General features: G+C 36.2%; 1 protein-coding gene across 3 annotated transcripts in view; it reads left to right on the top strand.

Annotated features, from left to right (window-relative positions):
* The window catches only part of LOC108036172 (transcription-associated protein 1), a 223684-nt gene that overhangs the window by 170212 nt on the left and 26540 nt on the right, over positions 1 to 26932 (top strand). For all 3 annotated transcript variants that reach the window (XM_050889734.1, XM_050889733.1, XM_050889735.1), the window contains 4 exons: positions 3480 to 5066; positions 5125 to 5411; positions 11626 to 11775; positions 23856 to 26649. In XM_050889734.1, coding sequence (XP_050745691.1) covers positions 3480 to 5066; positions 5125 to 5411; positions 11626 to 11775; positions 23856 to 26649 — 4818 coding nt within the window. The remainder of the gene's footprint in view (positions 1 to 3479; positions 5067 to 5124; positions 5412 to 11625; positions 11776 to 23855; positions 26650 to 26932) is intronic.

The raw sequence follows: 26932 nt of genomic DNA, 5'->3' as shown, positions 1-26932 counted from the left end.
CGTCTCTACCAGTAGCACAATGTCGATATGATTATCATTCAGGAACTGTGTTACTTCAAGGTTGTGCCGTGGAATGCCATTGCCGTTCCACATTGTTATTCGTATCGGCGTATGAGAAGCCCTTCTAGGTATTTAGTTGACCATATGACGACCTTGCGGCCGTGCCAAAAAATACTTCCGGCGCCCCTGCAGTTTGCCGTTTTGTTACCTTGGCAGTTAACGCATTTTTTCTTTTTGAGGTCTTCTTTGTGGTAGGACAAATGAACCAGTAGCAGGGTTCGTCTGGAAGACGTTTCTGAGATGTGAAGCAAAAGTTTCGCCTCTATCTTCGTCGCTGTGGACCCAGCTGACTGTGACAGTTTCAATCGGAGAGCTGAGATTTGGGTGAGCCCTCCAAAGAGGATGTGTTGTACTGGTTGGCGGAAATTTTTTTAATGTATCGCAGCCGTGCATTTTCTGTTTCTTACTTTAGAGCACGATTTAGTGTGCGAGTGGCTTCCTTAAGATGTTGTTTTAATGACGGCGATCTGTTGGTTTGCCAGGCACGTCGCAGGCTCCTCTTTTCTAGGACTAGCCCTTCAATTTGCAGATTACTTTTTAAGTGGTTGGATTGCACGTCCCTGCTTTGGGGTGGATGCCTTCACGAATAGTTCTTCAAGAGTATCGGTAGAACAGTCGATGCGCTTCAATCTTGAAGTGAGGGCTTAATGAGATATGTGAGCTTACAAAAAGAGTTATTAGTAATGGCGAATGGTCTGACGACAGGTCCAAAGGGCTTCGTCGCTTATTATATTGCGGGGATGGTTTTTTCTCACCGCAAAATCTATTAAGTCTCAAACTTTCCTGGGGTCTGTTTGCCAGCATGTGGATATGCCAGGGGAAACATAGTTAAATTTATTGTTCGGTTTTATGATTGTACTGTATAATAGCCTTAATTTGGGAGTCACAAGGTGTGATCCCCAGCGCGCATGTTTGGCATTATAGTCTCCTGCAGCTTTAAAGCGATCTCCAAGCGTTTTGTATAAGTCCTTAAATTGTCTTTCAAAAATTGCACTTTATTAGACGTGGCTTGCAAATAATTATTTGCAAACCTTTGGTGAAAGTGGTGCTTGATGCGTTTCGGTATAAATTTCCGATAAAGTCCACACAGTCCTAGTAATGATTTAATTTCTTTGGGGTCTTTGGTACGGGTAAATTTATGATGGCACTTATTTTTTCGGATTTGGTTTTATACCTGTAGTGGTTACTATATGACAATGTGAATTCGGTTTCCTTTTCCGTAAATTTACATTTATCTAATTGTAATTTTAAATTGGCATTAGCAAAAATTATAATATCATCTAGATATACTAAACAATCTTTATAGATTAAATCTTCTAATAAATTGTTCATACATCTTTGGAAAGTAGCGGGGACATTTTAAAGGCCAAATGACATTCGAGCGGCTATGGTGAGGTTTTCGGTGCCTGACTGCACTTTGATAGACATGGCTTCCAAGTAATAAGTTGCAACTATTTTGTAAAAGTGGTGCTTGATGCATGCCCTGATTAGAATGCTGGTTCCGCTGTGGCCTTTACCATCTGGATGGTCTGTGTGGTAGAAAGTGTTGCCTCTTATTTGGAAGTTGTATTTGTTTATGAGGTGCGTCTCTACCAGTAGCACAATGTCGATATGATTATCATTCAGGAACTGTGTTACTTCAAGGTTGTGCCGTGGAATGCCATTGCCGTTCCACATTGTTATTCGTAAATTTGCCATCTGTTATTTGGACTGCTTAGCTGCAAGTCGCTGTAACACCATGTTCTGGTTTTGAATTAGTGTTTGCATGATCGTTCTCATGAATGACACGAATTCCATCATACTTAGTTTGTTGGTGACCACCATAGATTCTAGAGTGCTGTGTGACTGTACTTGGATCTGACGAGCGTTTCCTAGATTAGACTGGAGTGTGTTTTCCGTCCCTGTTCGAAGGGCATCGGCGTATGAGAAGCCTTTCTGGGTATTTAGTTGACCAAATGAGGATATTGCAGCCGTTGCGAAAAATACTTCCGGCGTCTTACGCGAGTAAGTGTAGTCTGATGACGCGTTGCTGTCACTTTTCGCATGCGTTCCTTCATCTTCTCGTAGATTGGGCAGTCCCTGTAGTTGCCGTGTGAGTACCTTGTCAACTAACGCGTTTTTTCTTTTTGGGGTCTTCTTTGTTGGCAGGGCTGGTTCAAAGTGAACAGTATACCCTGGTGTGTACATACTCCTGACAATTTGTAAATTGCAGTGGGCCGTTCCTTTTATGTGGCTCTTCCACGATTATTCTTCAGTGCATTAGTATATTTCCCTAGCTTCCTCCAGGTATTTGGATACAACTCGGAAATGTTCTTTAGATTTGGTCTGAAGCTTGGATTTATGGATATCCTCTTTTGTGACCGGAACAACATGAAAGTTTCCGTCCCCGTCCCTAACGTAAATTGGTAGTGGCTTAGGTTTTGGTTGGGTCTCCTGAGCCTGTTCTGATACGTTTTCTGCTAGAAGCGCAAATCTATTGCTGCTGGATCTCCCGAGTAATTTGTTTTTTATTTAGACGAGGTTTATTTTAGAGTTGTTACATACTGCGGTATTCTGCGAGCTAAGCTTTCGCTTGATATGGATGTATCTATCTAGTCCGGTATGTATGGCCGTGCGGATGCAGAAGTTTTACCGTTGCATGTTGTTGGTGCGCCAGGGGTCAAAACTGATGGTGGGGGGCTTTTGAATTGTTGCTCTTTGGCTATCGACCGAAAGTAGGGTCGTTTTTACACCTTGTTGGGGGTAATTGACCGCGCTTAATCAGAGCTTACATTTAAGAGAGAAGTACGCGTTGCTTCTTTGTACCGACAGAAATTTAATTGAACATTTAAAATAAAAATTTATAACATTTTTCATATTATTTTGCCACCAATTTTCCGATTGTTCGTATGACGGCTATATATTAAGCTAAATATTAATTCGAAAATATGATATTTCCAAGCGTAGGAGGTTGTATGTTAAAAAACACCATAGATATACGTTTTTCATATTATTTTCCCACCAATTTTCCATCCGATTTTGATAAAATTTATTTCGAAATTTAAAACAATTAAAACAAGAAAGGAAGTTTACTTATTATTTTTAATTTTTGCCCGATAGTTCTTATAGGAGCTATAATATATAGTTGTCCGATCCGGCTGGTTCCAACTTTTACACTACCTTCAAAAGAAAGAAGACTTTAAAGAAATTTCCAACCCTTTAAATATGAGAGACTAGTTGCGTAGAAAGGGGCAAACAGACGGACAGAGAGAGACGGAAGGACAAAAGGACATGGCTAGATCGACTCGTCTAGTAATGCTGATTAAGAATATATATATACTTCAGAGTTATAATTGTTTCAGATGTATTTAAATAATAAAATTCATATGCCGTGCCTTTTTAAAAATAATAATAATTTATGTTTGTTTTAATATTTGCAGGTACAATCAGTAATGCGTCCACTGCTATTGAAACTAGGTGATCACAGGAATTTATCTATACCAGCAATAAAACGATTGTCGTACTTTACTCAGTTATTTCCACAAATGTTTAATGAGAAATTAAGTGAGCAAATATTGCAACATTGCTCAAAAATTATTGAAACATTTGTTGGTGACTACAAGTGCACAAATGCAAACGTTAACTTCTTTGCATCATCGAAAGGTGGAGAGTATGAACAGAAAATTGTCATATTAATTGAAATGTTTTTCCATATCTCGGCCTCAGTAAAATATATTGAAAAATTGTGCCAGCTTGTCTTAAAAACCGAAGAAAACTTGATGATTGAGGCATCTAGCCCTTATCGGGAAGCTCTTTTGAAGTTTCTTCAACGCTTCCCAGACGAAACCGTAGATTTATTTTTAACTGAATCTATTATGGTTGATTCCCAATGGAGTCGGTTTTTTATATATATTTTGAAACACGAAATGGGAACACCATTTTGTTCAGCTATAAAAAACAGTAAATACAATAAATTATTAATTTACTTAAATATCTGCACAGAATTTCCTCAAACGCATAAGTACAAAATTCAGCACCAAGCCGTTTTAATCATTTTTACAATAATGGAATTAGACGAGCAATGGATTCCGACCCGACAGGATATTGTTGATACCCTTAAAAGTTGTTGGCAGAGTGATTTAAACTCCACGTGCTCAGAAGATGTAGTTTGTGACTTATGGCATTTAATTGGAAAAATACTTTTGCTTTATTTTTCTAACAATACAAATGACATTGAACTGCTTTTTCAATTATTAAGGGCATTGTGCATTCGATTTATACCGGATGTCTTTTTCTTACGAGACTTTTTGCATAATACAGTTGCTCAAAGCTTTACTGTGAATTGGAAACGAAATGCCTTTTTTTACTTTGTTGAAATTTTTAATAGTAATATAATATCGGAAGAGTTAAAGGCTAAAATTATTACCGCCGTAATTATTCCATGTTTTACTGTAAGCTTTGATAAAGGTGAAGGAAATAAACTAATTGGAGCACCGCCGACCCCATATCAAGAAGACGAAAAAAACATTGTTTCCGTGTTTATTAATAAAGTTTTTGACCCAGATAAGCAATATGACGATGCAGTGAGAATTGCTCTGCTTCAGCTAGCTTGCTTATTGGTAGAACGTGCATCTCAGCATATACATGATGGGGATGCAAATAACAAACGCCAAGGAAATAAGCTAAGGCGTCTTATGACCTTTGCTTGGCCTTGTTTACTCAGCAAGAATTCAGTGGACCCTACTGCACGATATCATGGTCACTTATTACTTGCGCATATAATCGCTAGATTAGCAATTCATAAGAAAATAGTCTTACAAGTATTTCATTCTTTGCTGAAAGGACATGCGTTAGAGGCCAGATCTATTGTTAAACAAGCACTTGATGTACTAACACCAGCTATGCCATTGCGAATGGAAGACGGAAACACTATGCTGACTCATTGGACAAAAAAAATTATCGTTGAAGAAGGCCATGCAATGCAGCAGTTATTCCATATTTTACAACTTATAATTCGTCATTATAAAGTAAGAATAATTTAATTTTTTCTTTAACTTCATGTTTTGTATGGGATTTATATTTTAGGTATATTTTCCTGTTAGACATCAATTAGTGCAACACTTGATTAATTATATGCAGCGCCTGGGATTTCCTCCTACAGCATCCATTGAACATAAGAAACTAGCTGTGGACTTAGCAGAAGTTATTATAAAATGGGAGCTTCATCGGATTAAGGAGGATGATCGAGAAACTAAAGTTGATTCGACTGAAGAGGAAATAATGCAAGAAAGCTCGGTAAAGCGTCCAGGATTGGATTCCGTTGAAAATCGAAAGAAGTCATTTGATAACACACGGGATTCAGCATTGCAAGGGAAGTACAAACCATTAATATAGTTTCAAAAACTAAAAACTATAGTACTGTAACCATTTCGATTTTATTTCATGTTTTAATATTTTTTTTATAGGATTCTGATTTTATTTCACTTCTTAGGAGCTAAGAAAAACTAAGTCTTGTAGCTGCGCTGCCGACAGCTGTAGCGGACAGTCGTTTATATAGGTTTATGCTCATAGACTTGAGTTCAAATCCACTTATTGTGTTTGGGCCAAGGCATACCGCTCGGTTTATATTTCGGGCACTGCAATGAAGAGTTACTTTGTCTACACGTTAAGTACTCTTAGTACAGTGGAAATTTTTAGTTAACTTACGCCTTCATGAAATGTCCACTTAATATGATGGACGTTGATGCACTTCGAGCGGTACAAAGAAGTGGTCCAACGACACCAAGCACGTGCTTGGTACGCGCTGGGCCCTATTATCAATTTGGCAAAAAATGCGAGACAGATACATAAAACAAATAAAGATGGACACAAAAGAAAAAAAAAGAAACAACAGAATGAACAAATTAAAAATAAAAAAAATATAGGATAATAATTTCTTGTTAGACTAACAGAAACATTGAAAGTGAGGCGGTTTATAAGTTCGGCAGAATCAATATCACCTGTTATAAGATTTTGCTTAAAAATTGTACCAAGCGTTGTTCTACGATTTACAAGTATAGGTAAATTAGCAATTGTTATCTATTCTGGTGGAAAGGTGTCCTTACGTTCTAACCCCAATTCAAACTACGAAGGGCAAAAAGAAGAAAACTCAATATACAGTCAATATGGACTTTAAACCGACGAACAATACAAGACCCAAATCACTAACTAAATATAATCAGTCAAGTGGCGTATTTTGAAGAATGTAACTAATAAACGTAGAAGTACCCCTATAAAAAGACACCACGTTCTATTTAAGGCAGTTTCAATCCGTTCAACCTTTCAGTGGTACAAATTTTCTCGAACTTTAAAATACCAAATTTCGGTGTAGTTATCGAAATGTTGTGTTACCGAATTATTTATACTACTGTCATAGTATTGTTGTTACAAATAAAACCTATTTTTGTTAAGAATTTTATATTCAAAAAAGTTGGAGTTATTGAGAAAATTTATAAAAACATGCCGCTTTTGTAAAAGTTAGCACTATCGCGAAAAATGTCATATTTTTTGCCGGATAAGAAAAATAAAATCTTGTTTGTTTTTTGTTTATTTAAAAATCAAAAAAATCGTAAATTAAGTGTAAAACTTATTGGAAAATGCTCAAAATAAGTCAAGTAAAATTCTATAATTATTCAATATTCGATATTTTGTGTATGTATTCAGCCCTGGTCAATTTTCGCAAATTTTTCCGAAAAAAGGAAAGGGGTTCATGGGTAAGTTTTCAAACCAACCATCCCCAAATCTGTGACATCTCTGACTGAGGGTGAAGTAAACAATATTAGCGAAGTAAATTTTATGGCCGACGCCATTCTAGAGTACTATACTATAGTTTAACGTGAAAGATTGGGTCAATCTTCTTAGAGACAATGGTGCGAATAATAACTTTATTAACCCTAAGATATGTAGCTAAAGGATGCACGCGTTTACTGAAAACATTTCGAGTTTAAGCTGTAGAAATAAAGATATGGTCGATTTCAAGGGTTTAAACGTCGCATTCTCGAATATCGATCCCAGGAAAACATAAGCACTTTCCAGTTAAGCGAAAATGTTCACAGCTCTTGACTTAACGACGGGTTTCCATCAAATCTATATGAAGGAATGGGACATACCAAAAACCGCCTTTTCTACCCCAAACGGGAAGAATGAAATTTTGCGTTTTCTATTTGGCTTGAAGAATGCACCTTCCGTGTTTCAGAGAATGATCGACGTGATGTTGGGTAAGATCTGTTATGTCTATACAAACGTCATCATTGTTTTCACTGGCACAACCTTCGTGCTATATTCGAAAAACTTAAGCAAGCCAGACTGCAGGTAAAATTAAAAAAGTCGCAGTTCCTGCGAACCCATGTGGAGTACCTGGGTAAGGTTATAACCTTGTCGGAAATCTGCGCGGACGGGTAAAAAGTCAGATATATACGAGAAATGCCACCAACAAATCTGAAGAAACTGAAAGCTTTTCAGAATATGTTATGTGGCAGGCAGACATATTTAAGCGCTTAAACTTTTTGTGGGCGTTAAGGTGGACATGAAAAAAATATTTTAGGTCAATCGAGAGTATTAATGAGACAAATACATATTAGCAACAACAAATTTTATAGAATAAAAACTGTAACTACCACAGTTTTGTGCGGTGTGTGGGCGTAGCATTTTTTTTTGGTCAGTCGATAGGTATTGATGAGGCAAATACATTTCAGTAAACATTTGTTTCTATTATAAAAACTGTAGGCGCCACAAATTGGTTTGTGGGCGTAAGAGTTGGCGCGGCCATACTTTTATGTTTCCAACGTTTCATACTTTTCAACGAATCTAGAATACTCTACAAGTAACTGGTAAAAAACTAAAAACCAAGAACATTGTGCTTGAATTGAGAACATTCGTTCATAAAACCGTGTAAGCACAAATGTTCTCATTTTGAGCTGAATGTTCTTGATTCTAGAACGAAATGGTAGGAACTAAAAGGGTGAAATGAGTTGATTTCGTTCCATTTTCAAGTATATTTTGGTTTTAATTTATGAATTTATTTGGATATATATATTAACATTTTTATATTTATTTTATCTGAATTTGGGATCAAAAAATGAACATTTTAGCTTTTTTTTAAAGGAAAAATGAGCTAAATCGTTTTTGAAATAAGCTAAATACAATATTGAATATCCTTCCCAAAAAACTGCTTAAATAATAATATTTGGTTTGTAATAGTTTTATACTTTTATTAAATTGTATATATATGGGATATGTTTTTAATGTGTAATTATTTACAGGCTTTGTTCTCTTATTATATTAATTACTTTGTATAGCTTATAAATATTTATATCTAAGGTGATGTTTTTTCATTATTTAATAAGTATTTGTGTAAGGGTGCACTAGAAAGATAAATTATATTTTAGATATTTATGTTCCTCTATATATTTAAATACATATGTATGTATAAAAATTCGGTTATGTATGTAAGTATAAACACACGTGGCGAATGAATTGGTCTTTTCCGAATTCTTGGAAAAAAAACTTGAATTTGAATGCAGCAAAATTTCCGTATAAAAGCAAACACTTATACAAACATGTGTCCATACCATACTTACATAAATACATTTATTATTTTAAAGCTCAAAGTGGGCTAAGCAATTTATACTTACCTTCATGGAATTTCCTTACATTTCCTTGCAAAAATGTCGTTATTAAGAACATTTTCAAGTCAGATAAGGACGTCAGAATTCTGTTTGTGTATGACAACCCACAACCGGTCTATTTTTTTTTTTTTTTGATTAGACTTAAAGGATTAATTACCAGGGCATTATAAATTTTTAAGGGGATTTTTAAGAAAAAATTATAAGCTATACAAAGTAATTAGCTTCACTCCAAATGCGGCAGTTTTGTTTGTTAACGTAGCCATTCAACCAGAAGTGCGCTTCATCGGGAAATCGGGAACAACGACAACATCGTTTTTGGCCCATTCGACGAATCTACGCCATGCTTGATGATCGTTTGGCTTCAATTCTTGCACGAGTTGGATTTTGTAAGCCAAGATCCTTCCGCAAAATCTTCCATAAAGTGCATGGACACAGATCCAATTCCTGTGCTCTATGGTGGATGGACTCATTCGGGTCTTCCTCAATGCTACGCTCTACAGTAGCAATAGCTTCTTCTGTACGCACCGTACGGCGTCTCTGTGGATGCGAGTTATTAATAAAAGTAAACGTGGTGCGAAAACGTTCCATGGTTAATCGAATTAACTGCTCTGATGGAAGATTTTGTCGACGATAAAATGGACGTAGTGCGCGGTACGTATTCCGCACTGAACCATTACTTTCGAAATAAAATTGCACTATTTGCAAGCGTTGTTCAGGCGTGAGTCTATTCATGATGAATTGCCAAACCAAACTGAGAATAAATCACTTGACAGCTGTTAAATCGGCCGCCATCTTGAACAGTGATGCCAACTTAAAGTTCTATACCTCTAAAAAAAAACACCCGATATATACGTTATGGGGTCGGAAACATCTTCTTCGCTCAATTGCAAACTTCTGACTGAAATCATTATACGCTCTGCAATGGTATAAAAACAACAAAAAAAAATGTATAATGTTAAACCTTTTGTAAACGGTGGTGTTACTATAAAATACCTTTTTAATAATATACAGCACAAAATTTAGCTATTTATCGTTGTTTTCTGTATTTCTATTAATCTAACATCATCTTAAATTTCCGGGACCTTCAAATATGGGTTGGAAACGCAGAAAAGATGCTCTGAACTGGTAAATGTGGCCTTTTTTGTTGATTAATAACTTTGATACATTTAAACAGAAAAAAGCTATGCAAAAGCTAAATTAAAAGCAATTTGGGCCATAATGTTTTAACAGTGGAACTAAGACAAATTTTGTTCAAGAGGCGTACATAGTATTTCGTTATATCTTTCTATCGACAAATGGGCCGTACTTTTACAAACCGAAACTTCTTTTTATACCCTTAAGTATACCCTTTTTATACCATAAAGTATATATATTCTTGATCAGCGTCACTAGACGAGTTGATCTAGCATGTCCGTCTGTCCGTCCGTCTGCCTGTCCGTTTCTCTCAGTTTCTCAGTTTTAAAGCTATCGGGCTGAAACTTTCCCAAAAGACTTCTTTCTATTGCAGGTAGTATATAAGTCGGAACCAGCCGGATCGGACAGCTATATCTTATAGCTCCCATAGGAACTTTCGGTGAAAAAATTAAAAAAATTATATATTTTTTTGTGTTCTTTAACATATAACCTCCTACGCTTGAATATAACATATTTTATTTGGTTCTGAATTTCGAATTAAATCTTATCAAAATCAGACGACTAAATCATATAGCTGTCATAGGAACGATCGGGAAATTGCTGGGAAAATATTATGAAACAAATTATAGCATTGGTGCTTTTTGACATATAACCTCCTACGCTTGGAGATAACATTTTTATATTGGTTTTGAATTGCGAATGAAATTTTTATCAAAATCGGACGACTATATCACATAGCAGTCGTGGGAACGATCGGAGCTGCTTAGCAGAATTGTCTAACGCTTTATGAATAATTTCTTATCTGGCTATAATTAATCAACAGTTTTGAAAAATATTTCTTAAGGGAATATTTTTTGTCCCTCCATCTGAATTTTATGAAGGCAGGGAATGAAATATTCTCAAAGCCCTTAGTAATAGCTAATTGCATGCATAGTTTTTCCTGACAGCATGGTCCGGGAAGAGGAACTAAGGTACGGAGATTCCTTGCAGGAACAATAAAATTAATTCATCCCAACAGGCAAGGACAATACATATTTCCTACTAACAGATTTTATGAAAGAGAATGCCAGCAGTTGCACGGGGATCCTTTAAGGAACTAGTGTGAAACAGGGATCACTGACAAGCATAAGGTGGAGACGGTTCGTTGAAATGCATGGATTGCAATGAAAACTTCAAAACCTTTTTCCAAATAAAGGAAGCTTATTGAACCCTAGAACAGACAAACGAGGGTATTTAGACAGTTTGGAATAAAAAAGTGTTTCGCTTAACAAACACTAACATTGCATATGCCTTTCGTTATATATAAAATTCAGGTTCGTTAAACAACAATTTATCATCAAATAATACCCGCAGATCAACTATTTCATTCAAAACAGAGGGAGAGTAGTTATTGATGTGATAAGAGGTTGGTATGGTTACAGGACGTTTCGCATAGCGAACGATGTGGCATTTGTTAAGGTTTAAAGGCATATTATTCTTGGAACACAACTTACCGACTCTATCTAAGTCAGATTGAAGCAATACTTAATCATTTGCGGTACTGACAGTCCTATAAATCTTTTGATCATCCGCATAAAAAAGAAAGTTCCAAAAATTAATACAGACACAAATGTCATTTATAAAAATAAAAAAAAGTACAGGGCTGCCTTATACGGATGGGATAATGCACAACCTACTTCAACATGGAAACTTTTTATGTACCTGATAGTCCTTTCTTTAGCTTCCTTTCATATTGAAAATGACTTTCTAAATTAAACTGGTTTACATTTTTTTTTATTAATACAGGTGTGGGACCATATACCAAGGCTGATGATGCTTTCCGCTCTATAGATAAATCGTACTGCGATACGGTTTTAAATTTTTTGGCACGGTTGGCATGCCAGGTCAATGATCCACAAATCGCAATCATTTCGCCAGGAGAGAGTTTATCTCGAAGGTAAATAAAATAATTTCAACATTCTACCTTGTACATACCATTGATTGCAGTTGGTTCAAAGCATTTAATTTATTATTAAATGAATAAACTCAGTACATAGTAATTTTGAATGTATCTATGAAATACTACTCTTTCATTCCGAGTTCTAAGTATGAATAGTTTGATACAACGTTTTAGCTAGCTAGCGGCTAAAAAATGATATTTTAATGATCAAGGTATCAAGTGAAAAATAAAAGTGTCTCGAATATGATATACCTATTACCTGCATTCAATCTCTAAGGTATGGGTTAAACGGCATGAAATGAAAAATACTGTTTTTATATATCATACGACTTTAGAAATCCGTTTTTGGTTAGATTTTTTTTACATAGATTTAGAATTCAGAAAGCTGTGATGATGGAATCCTTTTACTAGGAGGATGCATCTAGAAGAACATTTTTAATTTTTGGGTAATTAGGATTTTTTATTCTTGTACTATATTTTAAATTTAAAATTTGTATTTCATTCGAACATGCACGACTTTGAAAATAAGAATTGACAGTGGTTTCTTCTACGATTTGTTTGTTTCCGAAATATTCGTCGAGTGGGTGTTGCATGTGTATTATTCTCATGTTAAGACTGAACCTTTTTAAAACCGTTAGAATAGAAGGGTATACTAGATACGTTGGAAAACATGCAACAGGTAGAGAAAGTCTTTCCGGCGCACTAGAAGGCAGTGAATTTTTTGCGAATTTTTTACAGCATATTCCAATTTTAATGCAGTCATTAATTTTATATTGAAAAGCTCAGTAACGGGTATCTAATAGTCAAGACACTCGACTACCGCGTTTTTTTGTTATAACCTTGCAGAGGGTATTATTATTTCAGTCATAAGTTTGCAACAGAATGAAGAAGACGTTTCCGGCCCCATAAAGAATATTTATTTTGATCAGCATCAGTAGACGAGTCGATCTAGACATGTTCTTTTAAAGCTTTAAAACTATCGGGCTGAAACGTTCCCAAAACTCTTATTCTTCTTTGCAGGTATTATATAAGTCGGAACCAGCCGGATCGGATAACTATATTGAAAATAAAATTATATTAATCTTATCTTTGGTGTTTTTAAACATATAATTTTTTTATACACGTTACTCGTAGAGTAAAAGGCTCTATTCGTCGGAAAGATATCGATTTAGCGTCGCTTGTGAACAGCTATGTTTTCTTTAGTGCTCTGAGTTTTTGTCTTTTTCAGTCATTTTGTGCGAGTGTTTTGTGTTCATTTATTTAGAACGCTTAGCCTAATAATTTTGTTAGAAATTTTAAATAGATCTCCGAGTAAACACATATACACATACGTTTGTATGTATGTATAGTTATTTTAAGATATGTTTGTGTAATTTACGCTCTCTAAACTTGCAAGAACTCTTTTCCTCCCCCTCAATCTCTAACGCTCTATTTTATAACTGTCATTTACCCTTTCTAGGAACCTGCTGCTTTTCTGGTAGACTTTTTCGGTGGTATTTTTCGAACTCTCTTTTTCTCTCTCTCTCTCTTGCTTGATTTACATTGTATTTGTTCGTGCTTAAAGTTGTTACTGTCGCAAAAACCACGTTAAGTCGATAGAATATTTTTTCTCTCGTGCTCTCTTACGTTTGATTAATTTTCGCGATCTTGCGTTTTGAATTTAATCCCTGTGCCAAATTTACTTTAAGATTTTTTTCATATTTTATTTCATTTTACTTTCTTTACTAAATGGCTCTTGTCTGTTTTAAGAAAAATTTTAGTCCTGTATCTTAAACTAAAGACCCCTTTATCTATTACTGGCTCTGCGGCTCGGTGCACGTCAAATGTGCAGGATTTACCGGCAGAGTTAAAGACTTTATTGATCTTAACTCTGGTCTTATGTGGTCTTGTGGGTCCTGCAACTATAAACAAGAAAGGAAGTAAACTTCGGCAAGCTTAAGTTAGTATTCCCTTGCAGTTACGAGTATAAGAAATAATCATCTTTAGTAAGCACAGGAGGTTATACTCGTATGTTAAAAAACACCAAAGATATAATTGTTTTATATTATTTTACCAATAATTTTCCAATCGGCAGCTATATGATATAGTCGTCCTATTTTGAAAAAATTTAATTCGAAATTCAGATCTAATTAAAAAATGTTATTTCCAGGCTTCTAAGCCTGGTTATATGTTAAAAAACACCGAAGATATCATTTTTTTTTAATTTTTTCCCCGATAGTTCCTATGGGAGCTATAAGATTTAGTTGTCCGATCCGGCTGGTTCCGACTTATATACTACCTGCAAAGGACAGAAAAACGGACATGGCTAGACCGACTCGTGTAGTGACGCTGAACAAGAATATATACTTTATGGGGTCGGAAACGTCTCCATAACTGCGTTGCAAACTTCTGACTGTAATCAACAAAGACGGATGATGGACATGGCTAGATTGCCCCGTCTGGTGATGCTGATCTAGAATATATATACTTTATGAAGTCGGAAACGTCTCATTCACTGCGTTGAAAACTTCTGACTGAAATCATTATACCCTCTTTAAGGGTATAACAAGGAAGAACGCTGTTTGCTCAGGGAGCAGCTTCGCAACTTCTTTACTGTTGGCAAAAAGTAAGGCGACTTTGTTTGTAACGTGAAAATTCATTATTTTTTCTCCTGAATCAATTTCATCATCAAAGTAGGGGATTACTTACCGAATCGACTGGAAACGCGTTCCCCGGAGTAGTCTCTTGAGTTTTCGGAATAGCCAGAAGTCACACGGAGCCAAATCAGGAGAATACTGTGGTTGCGGAACGATAAGCGTCAAATTCTTGGGGAAATGGTCATGAAGAACGATGACTTTTTTGCATGAAATTGAGCGTTTTCGGTACCAAACGTGATTAGACTTTTCGTAGGCCCAAATGGTCTTTCAAAATGGTTTTCACAAATCCTTCTGATGTTCCGATCATATCAGTAAGGACTCTAGCAGTCAATCGACCATTTCTTTCCTTAAAAAGTTATCCAAGTTATTCATCTCTTTTAAATAAGTTTCACATATAAAACTTTTTATATATGTATATGCAGTACAAACAAGTGGCCCAACGACACCAAGCGCGGGGCCCTTTTATCAATTTGGGCAAAAAATGCGAGTTCGCGAGGAAGATACATGCATAAAACAAATAGAGACGGGACACAAATGAAAATAAAAGGCACAACTTTGAATAAAGCATATGAGTTAAAATATTAGTTTTTAATACCGGGATAGATGTTGAAATGCAAATTAAATGATAAAGTTTATTATAGTTATTACATAGAACGAGAAAGGGCTTGTGCAGACAAAAATTTGATGTACATCGTGGCAAATTTAGAGGATAATAATTTCGTGTTAGTCTTAGAAACATAGAATGTTAGGCGGTTTGAAATATCTGCAGAATCAATGTCTCCTTTAATAAGATTTTTAATAAAAGTAGTACCAAGCATTGTTCTACGATTTACAAGTGTAGGTAAATTAAGAAATTGTAATCTACTCTAGTAGGAAGGTAGCTTTACGTTTTTATCCCAGTTCAAACTACGCAGGGCAAATAAGAGAAATTTTTTTGTACCGACTCAATACGGTCGATGTGCAATTGATATTGTGGACTCCAAACCGACGAACGATATTCCAAAATAGGACGGACAAGGGAAGTAAATAATAATTGGTCGTATAAGGATCAAATTCTTTTAACTAACGACGCTTTATAAACCCAAGAACACTCATGGCTTTTTTAACAGTGGACATAATGTGGCAGTCAAATTTAAGTTTAGGGTCCAGAAGAACACCTAAAGCGTTAACTGAATATATACGGTCAAGTGGCGTATTTTTAAGAAAGTAACTGATAAACGTAGGAGTACCCCTATAAAAAGTCATAACGTTGCATTTAAGGCAGTTCACATTTAAAAGGTTGTACTCACAACATCCATGAAATCAATAAATATCCGACTGTAAGTTAAATCCCGACGCTATATCATTATATGATAAACAAAGCTTAACATCATCAGCATACATTAGTACACGAGAATGTGTTATGATTGAGAGAAGATCTTTAATAAACAAAGTAAACAGCAAAGGGCCCAAATGACTACCATGGGGTACTCCAGATGTCACGTGGATCAATTTTGAAACAGCATTCTTGAATATAACCCTCTGAGTCCTATCATTCAAGTAACATGAAATCCAAGATAATAGATTACCAGGAAACCGAAGCTGATCTTATTTAAATAAAAGAAATGAGTGGTTAACGGAGTCAAAATCTGTATATACAATGTCAGTCTGCATTTTTTCTTAAACCCATTTATTACAATAGATGACAATTCAAGAAGGTTGGTGGTGGTCGATCTACGCCTAACAAAACCATGCTGACACGGTAATATAAGCGAGGAACATAAATGTTGCAAATGAGAAGTGATAATACGTTCAAATGCTTAAGGAATTGCCGACAATTTAGAAATACCTCTATAATATTGGGCATTTCGGCGATTACAGGGGAAAAAATACAATTTGCCCTATTTAAGGGATTAAGGTAGTTAAAATTTGACCAAGCTGTCGAACTATAAGTAGTTTGGAAAAACTCAGCAAACAAATCAGCCATTTCAGAATCTGTCGATGCCTCCATTGACTTACGCTTGGCATTATTATGGGAAGCACGCTGACTCGGCTCGAAACGCGGTATGCTAAGAGTGCAGATCATATTACGTTTGCACTTGAAATGGCACTTGGCACGCTATCGCTTAGTGATAAATATTATATGCCGTATGTTATATTATTATACATAATATTGGCATTACAACAAAGTGTTGTTACTCCGGCTAACAAAGTGTTGCCGCACACACATGCATAATTGCATTTTCCATTGCCTGGCTCTGACGTCATTGCGAGGACGGTGGAGTTTGTGCGAGGGGCAAACTTTTTTTGAGGTCAATTAAAATTTGTTTTCTAGCATAAAAACTGTAGGCGCTTCAGCTGAAAATGGTGCTGCGCAGGAAGCCGAAGAATCTGCATGCCAAGTCCGCCTTTTCAGCTTATATAGTTTCCCAAATTTTAGCGTTCATACGGACAGACGGAGTCGGCAAGTGATTCTGATTAGGATACTTATACTTTATTGGGTCGGAAACGCTTCCTTCTACCTGTTACACATTTTTCGTCGAATATAGTATACCCTTTTAGTCTACGATTAAAGGGGTATAAATTGTTCTGGTTCGTATCTTCTTACGCAAAACAACACACAAGCAAATTTGCCAAGACAAATGGGTGTTTTTCACAATGGATATGTAGCATCCAGGTGTATTTTACTGGGAATGTAAAAAAAAAACTCAAACCTAAAAATTAAATTAATTCACGCAATTAAATATACAACAAAAATTTTTCGTTAAGATTTTTATTTAACATTTTTTGTTTACGGCAAAAAGGGAACTCATTACCTGTAAAATCAGTCTTTGATGAACGAATTCGATCTATCAATAAAATTAAAAGTGCCGAAAACGTTTTTAACACCTTAAAAAATTGGTACCAAACAAAAAATGTTATGTTCCCATTTCTTACCAGAAAACCAAGGTCGCCTTTATAGCGTATTTCGCCAATTTCTATTGTAAACTGGTGATATATGTTTGTATGTATGCAAATGGATGCTTGCCACAGGTGCATTCTTTTAAGTCCGGACCCTCGTGCATAGAATTCGGAACACCTTTTAGATGCCATTTCATAGTGAAAGAACGCGTGCTGAAATGCTGTCACTTACGACTGGGGTATCCTTATTAAGCATGCTAAATTGTAAAAAGCAAAAAAAAGCAACTGTAAACGTAAGTAAAAGAATAACATCACAATAACAATAACATCATGTATATACAATTAACATTGTTAAATACATTATTATCAGGTTTATTTATTAATTCATTTTAGATTGCTTCTTAAACTTCATATATGAATAAGATGATGTTTGCCTATTTTCGGCGCCCTCTGGTGGCAACATGAGAGGGTGATGCCTTGGTGCTGCCCTCACAATGGGTATCCTTGGTCACGTCTATTTTAGTGTTGCGCGTATCTGTACGTGTGCTAGTGGTGTGCTGGAGGGATGTTCGAGCACACGTTCACTCTCGGCACGGAGCGAAAGAGACTGAGTTAAGGAACCAGAGAACGCACTTTAGTCAAGCGTCGCGTTCGCTGAGCCCGTTTCCCGCTATCGATTGTGCTATCGATCGCGGGCCCCTCGAGTGCGATAACGCGTTAGGGGGCTTTGTCAAGGGTGCTGGTCTTGGCTCTAAGATTAATATTAGTTTAATTAGTTTCCTTAACAACTTAAAAGGTAATTAAAGGAATTACATTAGCGACTTAATATTATAGGATCAGTTTTCAAATATTTTTTCGGAATGTTAGATCTACTTAATAAAGAAGAGATGAAACAAATTAGAAATTTGGTACACATTAGTGTTCAGAACAATGCCATAAAAATTTAATTAAAATAAGTCAGCATTTAATGTATGAATTACGGATGAAGCTGACAAGACTATTCTACACAAAATTATTAAAAAACGATTATTTGGAAAGCATAAACCCTGAGAAATTGTTGAAAATCAAAATTTCCACTTGGATTAAAACAGACATAAATGAAATTATGAATTTTTCTCAAATTCCTTCAAGAAAATTAAATCACCTGTTTTTAAAATTATTTAATATCCCGATGAAAATAAGAACATTTTAACAGAAATTATACTTGTGAAATATTTCCTACATGAAGATAAAAAACATAGAAACTGGAAAAGTTGTATGTGTATTTGATGATTGAATAAGTGGAATAATTGGACAACAACAAAACATGTTATGTTAAACCTTAATTCTTATTGACATGGAATAATCCTAAAACATTGTTAAATCATAATTGCTTTTTTAATAAATTTCTATAGTTTGAAGTAATCTCGTTAAAATCCTTAGTTGTTCAATATTAGACACAGAGCCTTTACATAAATAATAATCTAACAAAGTTCAAATCATTATCTTATATTCAAACGAAAGAAAAGCTAGTCCTAGCATGAGACATTCCCGCTCGTCCTACTCGTCCAGGCTGTGGTGATGACAAGCTAGCTCAGATTCGTGTCCTGGACAGCGGCATACAGTTTTCGGTAGAAAAAAAGGTCGGTTAGCAAGGTATTTTAATTTAGCTTGAGTAGGGAATTATCAGTTTTATTTAGGATAATAGATACACAGATTAAGTTTTACACATTCCTTGGCAATAGCGGTGAGGAGAATAAGAAGGAGGACAATCGTTAGGGAAGTTACATTATACGATGACTTTACTTTTAATAGTTCTGTATAGGATATATGAATGTAGATCAATACGGAGCCAATTGCATTTCCAATACTTCCCCTCAATTGGTAAGGCGTTGATCAACTGGATGTATACCCAAGGCTGTCTTGCACATATTGTGTTTTGAAGTACCGAGTCTCTTTGTCAATATGTCTGCTGGCATCTATACATAGTTCCTTCTTCAACCAGCTTTCAGATGAAGTGGTGGCGGATATCAACATGCTTGGTGTGTTTGGAGAACACGGGGTTGCATGGAAGTTGGCCAGCTCCTTGATTGTCGTTGTAGATGATGGTCGTCTTCAGTTGGACCAAAACTTTTTGTAGGAAGCTTCTTAGATGAACAACTTCCTTTGATAAGTCAGTTAGAGCCATACATTTTGCTTCTGTGCTTGACAATGCAACCGTCCGTTGCTTTCGGCATTCCCACGATATTGCTGCACCTGCGAACTTATACGTTTGTAAACTAGGCAGTAGTTCTGAGTGCCTTTTAGGTAACGTAATACCCTTTTCGCAGCAATCCAATGTTATTTTCCAAAGTTAGTATTGTATTGACTCAGTGCACTAACTGCAAATGCAATATCAGGACGTGGCAAGTGAAGTGGCTTCGTAGAACACCTCTTCTGAGTCGGAATCAAACTGCGTATTGGGTGTGTCGATCTGCTCTGCAAGTATTTGATTGTAAATTAATTTGGGTCTTCTTGGTTTACCTATTAACAGCTTCCTTGGCCTTCCACGACCACGTTTTACTCATGGTCCTCAGACTCGGTATTTTTTGGTTGGATGTGTTCGTTGTAATTTTGCTAATTTTTTTGTTTGATTATCTGCTACCGGCTCAATGTTGACATCGATCTGAAGTTCAATGAATTCTTTGAACTTACATATGCTCGTGCCCAAATAGATTTGTGAATACGACGTCTCGGCTTTTAATTAACATTTTGTTTTTTCACATCGTACATCCTATAAACTTTGTCATCGGTGCAGTATCTAACGAATACGCATTTCTTGGATTTTATGATGATCTCTTCGACCGTTTGTCTAGTGAATATGCAATTTGACCATTTTTTGAGGAGTATATCCTACGGAATACTCGTGCGTTATTTGCTGAGCGGCAAGATTAACGTATTCTGTACCGTTATCTGACCTGATTGTTCTTATCTTCTTTCTAGTTCGCCGTTCAACATAGTTTCCACGAGTCGTTCTTGACTAAAAAGGCCTGCATTTGTATTTTCCAGGTGTCGAAATTATCTTTGCCAAAGGGCTCTATGCCTATATTAGCAATGTTTATTTTGATTTTTATTTTGCTACAAAAGCAATATAATATTTCACGAAGCTTCATAAGCAACGAGCACTCTTCTTTTTTTGTCACCAATTTTACGCCTTCTGTTTGTGTCTAGTTTTGCTACACAAGCAACGAACACGGTTCTTTTCTCGATCGCCAATTAGACGCCTTCAGTCTCGTCCCCAGAAGTCTCAAATTCTTGCACATTCATATGTATGTGTGTGTATGTGCGCGTCGGCAATTTCACCACAACTTGAAATTTACCTTTAATCTCACTGATTGTTCAATATCTTTCTGCTAACTATTTTCTTCGGTCGTGTGTATACGTGTTCGCTTAACGCTCCGGAAAAGCAAATATTCACTCAGTCGAAAATGTTCGATGTTTATAAGCGCGAGGTTTTGCGTTTCGCGATGCCAATCGCAAATCGTAACCTAAAGTTATAATTAATTAATTATTTAATTAATCTTTACGCACTATCAAGAAACAAATGATTAAAAACGTGGATCAGCGCACTCAACGCCAAAAACAACAAGACGAAGCCCGTGAAAAAATTCAGAGAGAGCAAGGCAAACGTCGTAATAATGCTTATTACTCTGTCACGAGTAATACTCTAGAACCGAAAGTGCAAGAAAGTGCACGTTACTGACCGCCGAAAACCACAATGCAAAACTCCAACTGAGCTTCTGTCATCTAATGTTATAACAACAGCTACTACTAGTCAACTACAACGTTCTCTGACGCCAACAGTGCAATAACGACTACACTCTCTTCTTATGCAGCGGGTAAAGCAACAACACAACCAAGTGCAAAAATCGGGTAAAACGGCAAAAACAAAGCTACGAGAGGAGAAAAGACAATTCCGCAAGCGGGTTCGGCCATGCAGACAGGCATGGATCGCTACATTAATATTTCCAAGCGCAAGCTAACACCCCCAAAAAAAAAGTGACGGCAATAAGCCCACAGTAAACCGTAACAACAAAGGCCCTGAAAATCTCGAGCCATTAAATGAAAATAGATTTTCCATTTTGACGAAGCCCTAATAAGAGTCTGAACCTAAGCCGCCACCTTTTTTAATTCGGGAGAAGAATACCCTAGTAAACAAAATAGTTGAAAAGATAACTTTCATGTTATTCCTCTTATGAAAGGGAATATAAGCGAAACTAAACTGCAAACCAAAACTGAATACGATTTTCGAGCAGTGACAAAGTACTTAAACGAAGCCAAAAAGAATTACTACACGTACCAGCTAAAAAGCTGCAAAGACTTGCAAGTTGTGCTTAAGGGAAGAGAACCCAATGTGACCCCCTCTGAAATTACAGAGGCTTTAAAAGAAAACAGTTTGTGTGCAAAAAATGTTATAAACATTATGAAAAACAAAAAGCCGCAACTACTATTCGAGGTCGAGCTAGAGCTGCACAAATTGCTAGGGATACAGACAGACCAGGGCTTAATGCAACCTCAGGTCAGTATGTGCAGCTTGTGAAAACTGCCACGGCTCCAAACCCTGCCTTGTAAACAATGAAGACTCTCTCACTAAAAAGTGTGTAATCTGCCAAGGAAACCACACAGCAAACTACTGAGGCTGTCCAGTCTACAAGGAGATGAAAAGTCGGATGCAACGAGCGACAACGGCACGCTTCCAGAACACACAGAACGTTCACATGAGATCACAAACGACACCGGAAGTCTTCTTCGCAAAAGCAGCCAGTTCATCACTTGACCCTCCAACTACCACCAACGGCATTTCTCACGCCAGTGCTCTAAGATCAGGCACAGATCACCTAGATCCGAAAATTGATTACATCCAGCAGGCCATCCAGCAGGACAGTTACAAAGTAACATGGAAACTATGATGATCACTTTGCAAATAAATATGATGGAATTTATGTCCTTCATTAAACCCTTATGCAAAACCAAAACATCTTGTTACAAATGCCTGCAGCTCAGCAGTCAAAATAAACTATGCCTAGTCTTCGAATAACTGTGTGGAACGCCAACGGTGTTGCTGGCAACATCTTACCAGCAAATATAACTTTCAAATACGGGGACACACGTTCTACAGCACCGATAATCTAGATGGTAAAGCACATGGCGGAACCGGCATCTTAATAAGAGACCGCATTCAACGTCACTTTTACCAAAGGTTTGCAAAAAATTATTTGCAAGCTACATCGATAAAATTACAGTTGGGCAACTGCAACCTTGTTTGACCAATTCATGGTCTTCTTCGTTTCACCAGGCAGCCCTAACAACAGAAATACGGTCTGCTTTCGAATTTCGGGAATACTGAAGTGCGGTATTCTTTGACGTTGCACAGGCTGACGATCGAGTCTGTCCTTATGGCCTTATGCATAAATTCAGAACTATTCTGCCGGAAAACACTCACAGGATACTTGAATCGTACCTTTACAACAGAGAATTAGCCGTGGGATGCAACACTACAACATCCGACGATTACACTATAGAGGCTGGAGTTCCCCAAGGTAGCGCTCTGGTCCTACTCTATTTCTCCTTTACATCGCAGAAAATCCCACGAACGACCTGCTAACTACTTTTACATTCGAAGACGATACCGCGATCATAAGTCGGTCCAAATGCCCAATTCAGGCAGCAGCACTAGTAGCTGATCATCTCGTGGTAGTGGAGAGGTGGTTATCAGACTGGCGTATAAAAAGAAATGCGAAAAAGTGTAAACACATAACTTTTACTCTTATCAGACAAACGTGTCCCCCGCTAACTCTGAATAACACGCCACTTCAACAAGCTGACGATGTAACGTACCTTGGCATGCACCTAGACAGGAGACTTACATGGCGGAGACATCGAAACTAAGAAAATTCATTGGCTCATAAACGCTCACTCCCCCTTCTGCCTGGACTTCAAGGTCCTGCTTAACAATTCAACGCTTAAGCCAGTCTAGACTTACGGCTCCCAGTTGTGGGGAAACGCGAGCAGCAGCAACATCGACATTATCCAGCGAGCACAATCAAAAATCCTGAGAAGGATCACTGGGGCACCTTGGTATGTTCGGAACGACAACATTCATAGAGATCTTGGCATTCTACCGATAAAAGACGAAATATCAAAACAAAAAGCGTCCTACCACACCAAGCTAACTTCTCATCCAAACAAGCTCGCCAGGGGCGTAGCCAGGGTTTCATACCGGACCCGATCACAGCGAAATGACCTTCCACCTGAGCAATAGTTATTAGAGCCTTTAAATCTTAAATCTTAAAACTCGCGTTAGTTATATTGACTGTCAGATAGTTTTTTAATTTAAGATTTTATATATTTATTGTTAGTAACAATTCAGAGAAGATTCAATAAATAAAATGCATATGTAAAAAACAAAAGAAGGAAAAATAATAGCTCATAAAAAATATAAAAACCCAAGGTCACCTTCGTAACGATTTTTCTTTTAAACTGGTGTTCTTTGTTGTCTTTATTTAATATATTTAATTAAATTTTATGTATATTTCTTTTTAGGTGCGTTATGCTTTTAAAAATGGCAATGCGTCCTGAGATTTGGCCTCAGCCATTTGATATTAAGCTTAATTGGCTTGATAAAGTTCTTGCAACAGTGGAAACTCCTCATCACAACTTAAACAACATTTGCACTGGAATCGATTTTCTAACATTTTTAACTACTATATTAAACAAGGACCAGTTAGTATCAATAGTAAGACCAGTTCAACGAGGCTTGTCTTTATGTATAATTCATCAAAATACTCGGATTGTTCGATTAATGCATATGTTTCTAACACGAATTATGGGAATTTTTCCACCAGATACGCAACATAAAAATGACGATCTCGAATTATTATATAGCGCAGTTAGTAAAATGATTGGCGAAAACCTTACGTTTTACGAAAAGAGTCCACAACCAAATGCGTCGTCGCTATTTGGTACCTTAATGATTTTAAAAGCGTGCACCACGAATAACCACAATTATATCGATCGAATTTTGGTTCAATTTATAAGAGTTCTAAATCGTCTTACAAAGGATCATATAAATACAATCAATAACAATGCTAACAGCCAACTCCCTGATTCAAATTCTTTACCTTTAGAGCTATTGGTGCTTTCGCTGGAATTAATAAAAAATAGAATTTTTGTGATGAGTGTGGAAATCAGAAAACTTTTCATAGGTACAATTTTGGTAAGTCTTATAGAAAAAAGTTCGGAAGTAAAAATAATAAAATGTATAATAAAAATGATGGATGACTGGATCAAAACGAAAGAACCAAATGTTATGATTCAAGTTCCCTCTATTCGGGAAAAATCAGCTTTGCTGGTGAAACTAATGCAGAACGTTGAAAAAAAATTCACTGATGAAATTGAACTAAACGTACAATTCTTAGAAATTATAAACTTTATATATAGAGATGAAATTCTCAAGCAAACAGAATTAACAAGCAAACTGGAGGGAGCATTTTTGAATGGTTTACGATTTCAAAATCCCCATATACGGTCAAAATTCTTTGAGATTTTAGACTCTTCAATGCGTCGAAGACTTCACGATAGATTATTATATATTATTTGTTCCCAAGCATGGGACACAATTGGTTCCCATTATTGGATTAAACAATGCATTGAATTGCTTATCCTAACAGCTAATACAATAATGCAAATTCAGTGTTCAAATGAAGAATTGAAAATACCCAGCATTACTTCAGTTATTCCAGCTAACTCAGCCGAAACACAGGAAAATTCGTTTGTGTCCCTCCTTTCATCTCAATCGGAATCTTTTGATATTATTCAAAGTGTTGATGATAAAGATGACGTGTTTGATATTGATTTAACTCTGGAATTTAACGCTGATCGAAAAGATGATTGCCTACAAATATTACCAACTCGACGTGCTACGTTAGTTGACTTAGTTCATAAGCAAGCTGAATTTTTAGAAGCAAATCGAAATATAAGGACTGATCAGATGCTTGTCGCTACTTCTCAGCTTTGTCATATCGACACGCAATTAGCCCAAAGCGTTTGGATATCTATTTTTCCACGTATTTGGACAATATTTAATGATGATCAGAAGCATAACATCACAAAGGAATTAATACCCTTTTTATCGTCTGGAACCAATGTCAATCAAAAGGACTGCTTTCCAAGTACATTGAATACTTTTGTAGAAAGTTTGACTAAATGCACGCCATCCATACATATTCCACCTAATTTATTAGCATACCTTGGAAAATCTCATAACCTATGGCACAGGGCAACCTTGGTATTAGAAGATATGTCAGTTAATCAAACAATCCAAAATAAAGATAGCTCTAAAGATGTGGATTTTAATTGGTCAGATTCAGATAATCGTGAGTCAAAAAATATATTCGACTCACTTTCAAAAATGTATTCTTCAATGCTTGAGGAAGATTTGTGGGCTGGTCTTTGGCTTAAATTTGCACACTATCCGGAAACAAATATAGCGGTTTCATATGAGCAAATGGGATTTTTCGAAGAAGCCCAAGGTGCTTATGACCTAGCAATGAGCAAATTCAAACAGGATTTAAATAACGGCGTCGTTAATACATATGTTAATAGCGAATTATTATTGTGGGAAAAGCACTGGATGCGGTGTGCTAAGGAATTGAATCAGTGGGACATTCTGCTGGACTATGCCCAAACTAATAAAGATAAAAATATGTTTTTAATTCTTGAAAGTTCATGGCGCGTACCTGATTGGAATTTAATGAAAACATCTTTAGCTAAAACAGAACAATGTTATATGAAACGTCATGGCTTTAAAATAAACCTTTACAAAGGCTATTTGAATATACTTCACCAAGAAGAAAAGCAAAATGGCAGCGTAGAAAGATATGTAGAGATTGCATCTAGCTTATGTATTCGTGAGTGGCGGCGATTACCCAGCATAGTTTCGCATATACATTTGCCATATCTTCAAGCTTCACAACAAATTATGGAACTTCATGAAGCGAGTCAAATCCATCAAGGACTGGCCCAATCTCGTAATAATTCATTGCACGATATGAAAGCAATCGTTAAAACCTGGCGTAATCGGCTACCAATTATTTCTGATGACTTATCACATTGGAGTGATATATTTACTTGGAGACAACATCACTACCAAATAATAACACAGCATTTAGAGCAACAAGCAGATCAAGGAAGTACAATGCTAGGAGTACACGCATCCGCACAAGCAATTATTTCCTTTGGAAAAATTGCTAGAAAACACAACTTGACAGGTGTTTGTCAAGAGACATTGTCCAGGATATATACAATTCCTTCTGTTCCGATAGTGGACTGCTTTCAGGTAATTATAAAGTAAATTCAATTGTTTCGTCTCAATGGCTAAATTAATAAAAACAAGGAAGAAATCATAATTCAGCTATCATAAATTTAGTTACCATTGCAGCTTAAAGATTTTAAATTATAAAATGTCATTCCTTGATACTTTACATATGTATAATAGTTTTGAGTTTTGCATTAAATATAATAATATATCATATTCAAAATTAATTTCTGAATTTATACCAATCAATAACAACTTTTGTTTTGTTCAAAGCCGATAAATGTATCGTCACATATAGTCACAA

This window comes from Drosophila biarmipes, unplaced genomic scaffold (assembly GCF_025231255.1).
Source record: "Drosophila biarmipes strain raj3 unplaced genomic scaffold, RU_DBia_V1.1 ptg000005l, whole genome shotgun sequence".
Classification (NCBI taxonomy): Eukaryota; Metazoa; Arthropoda; class Insecta; order Diptera; family Drosophilidae; genus Drosophila; species Drosophila biarmipes.
Note: the sequence above shows the minus strand (reverse complement) of the source record. Positions and strands in the feature narration are given on the sequence as shown.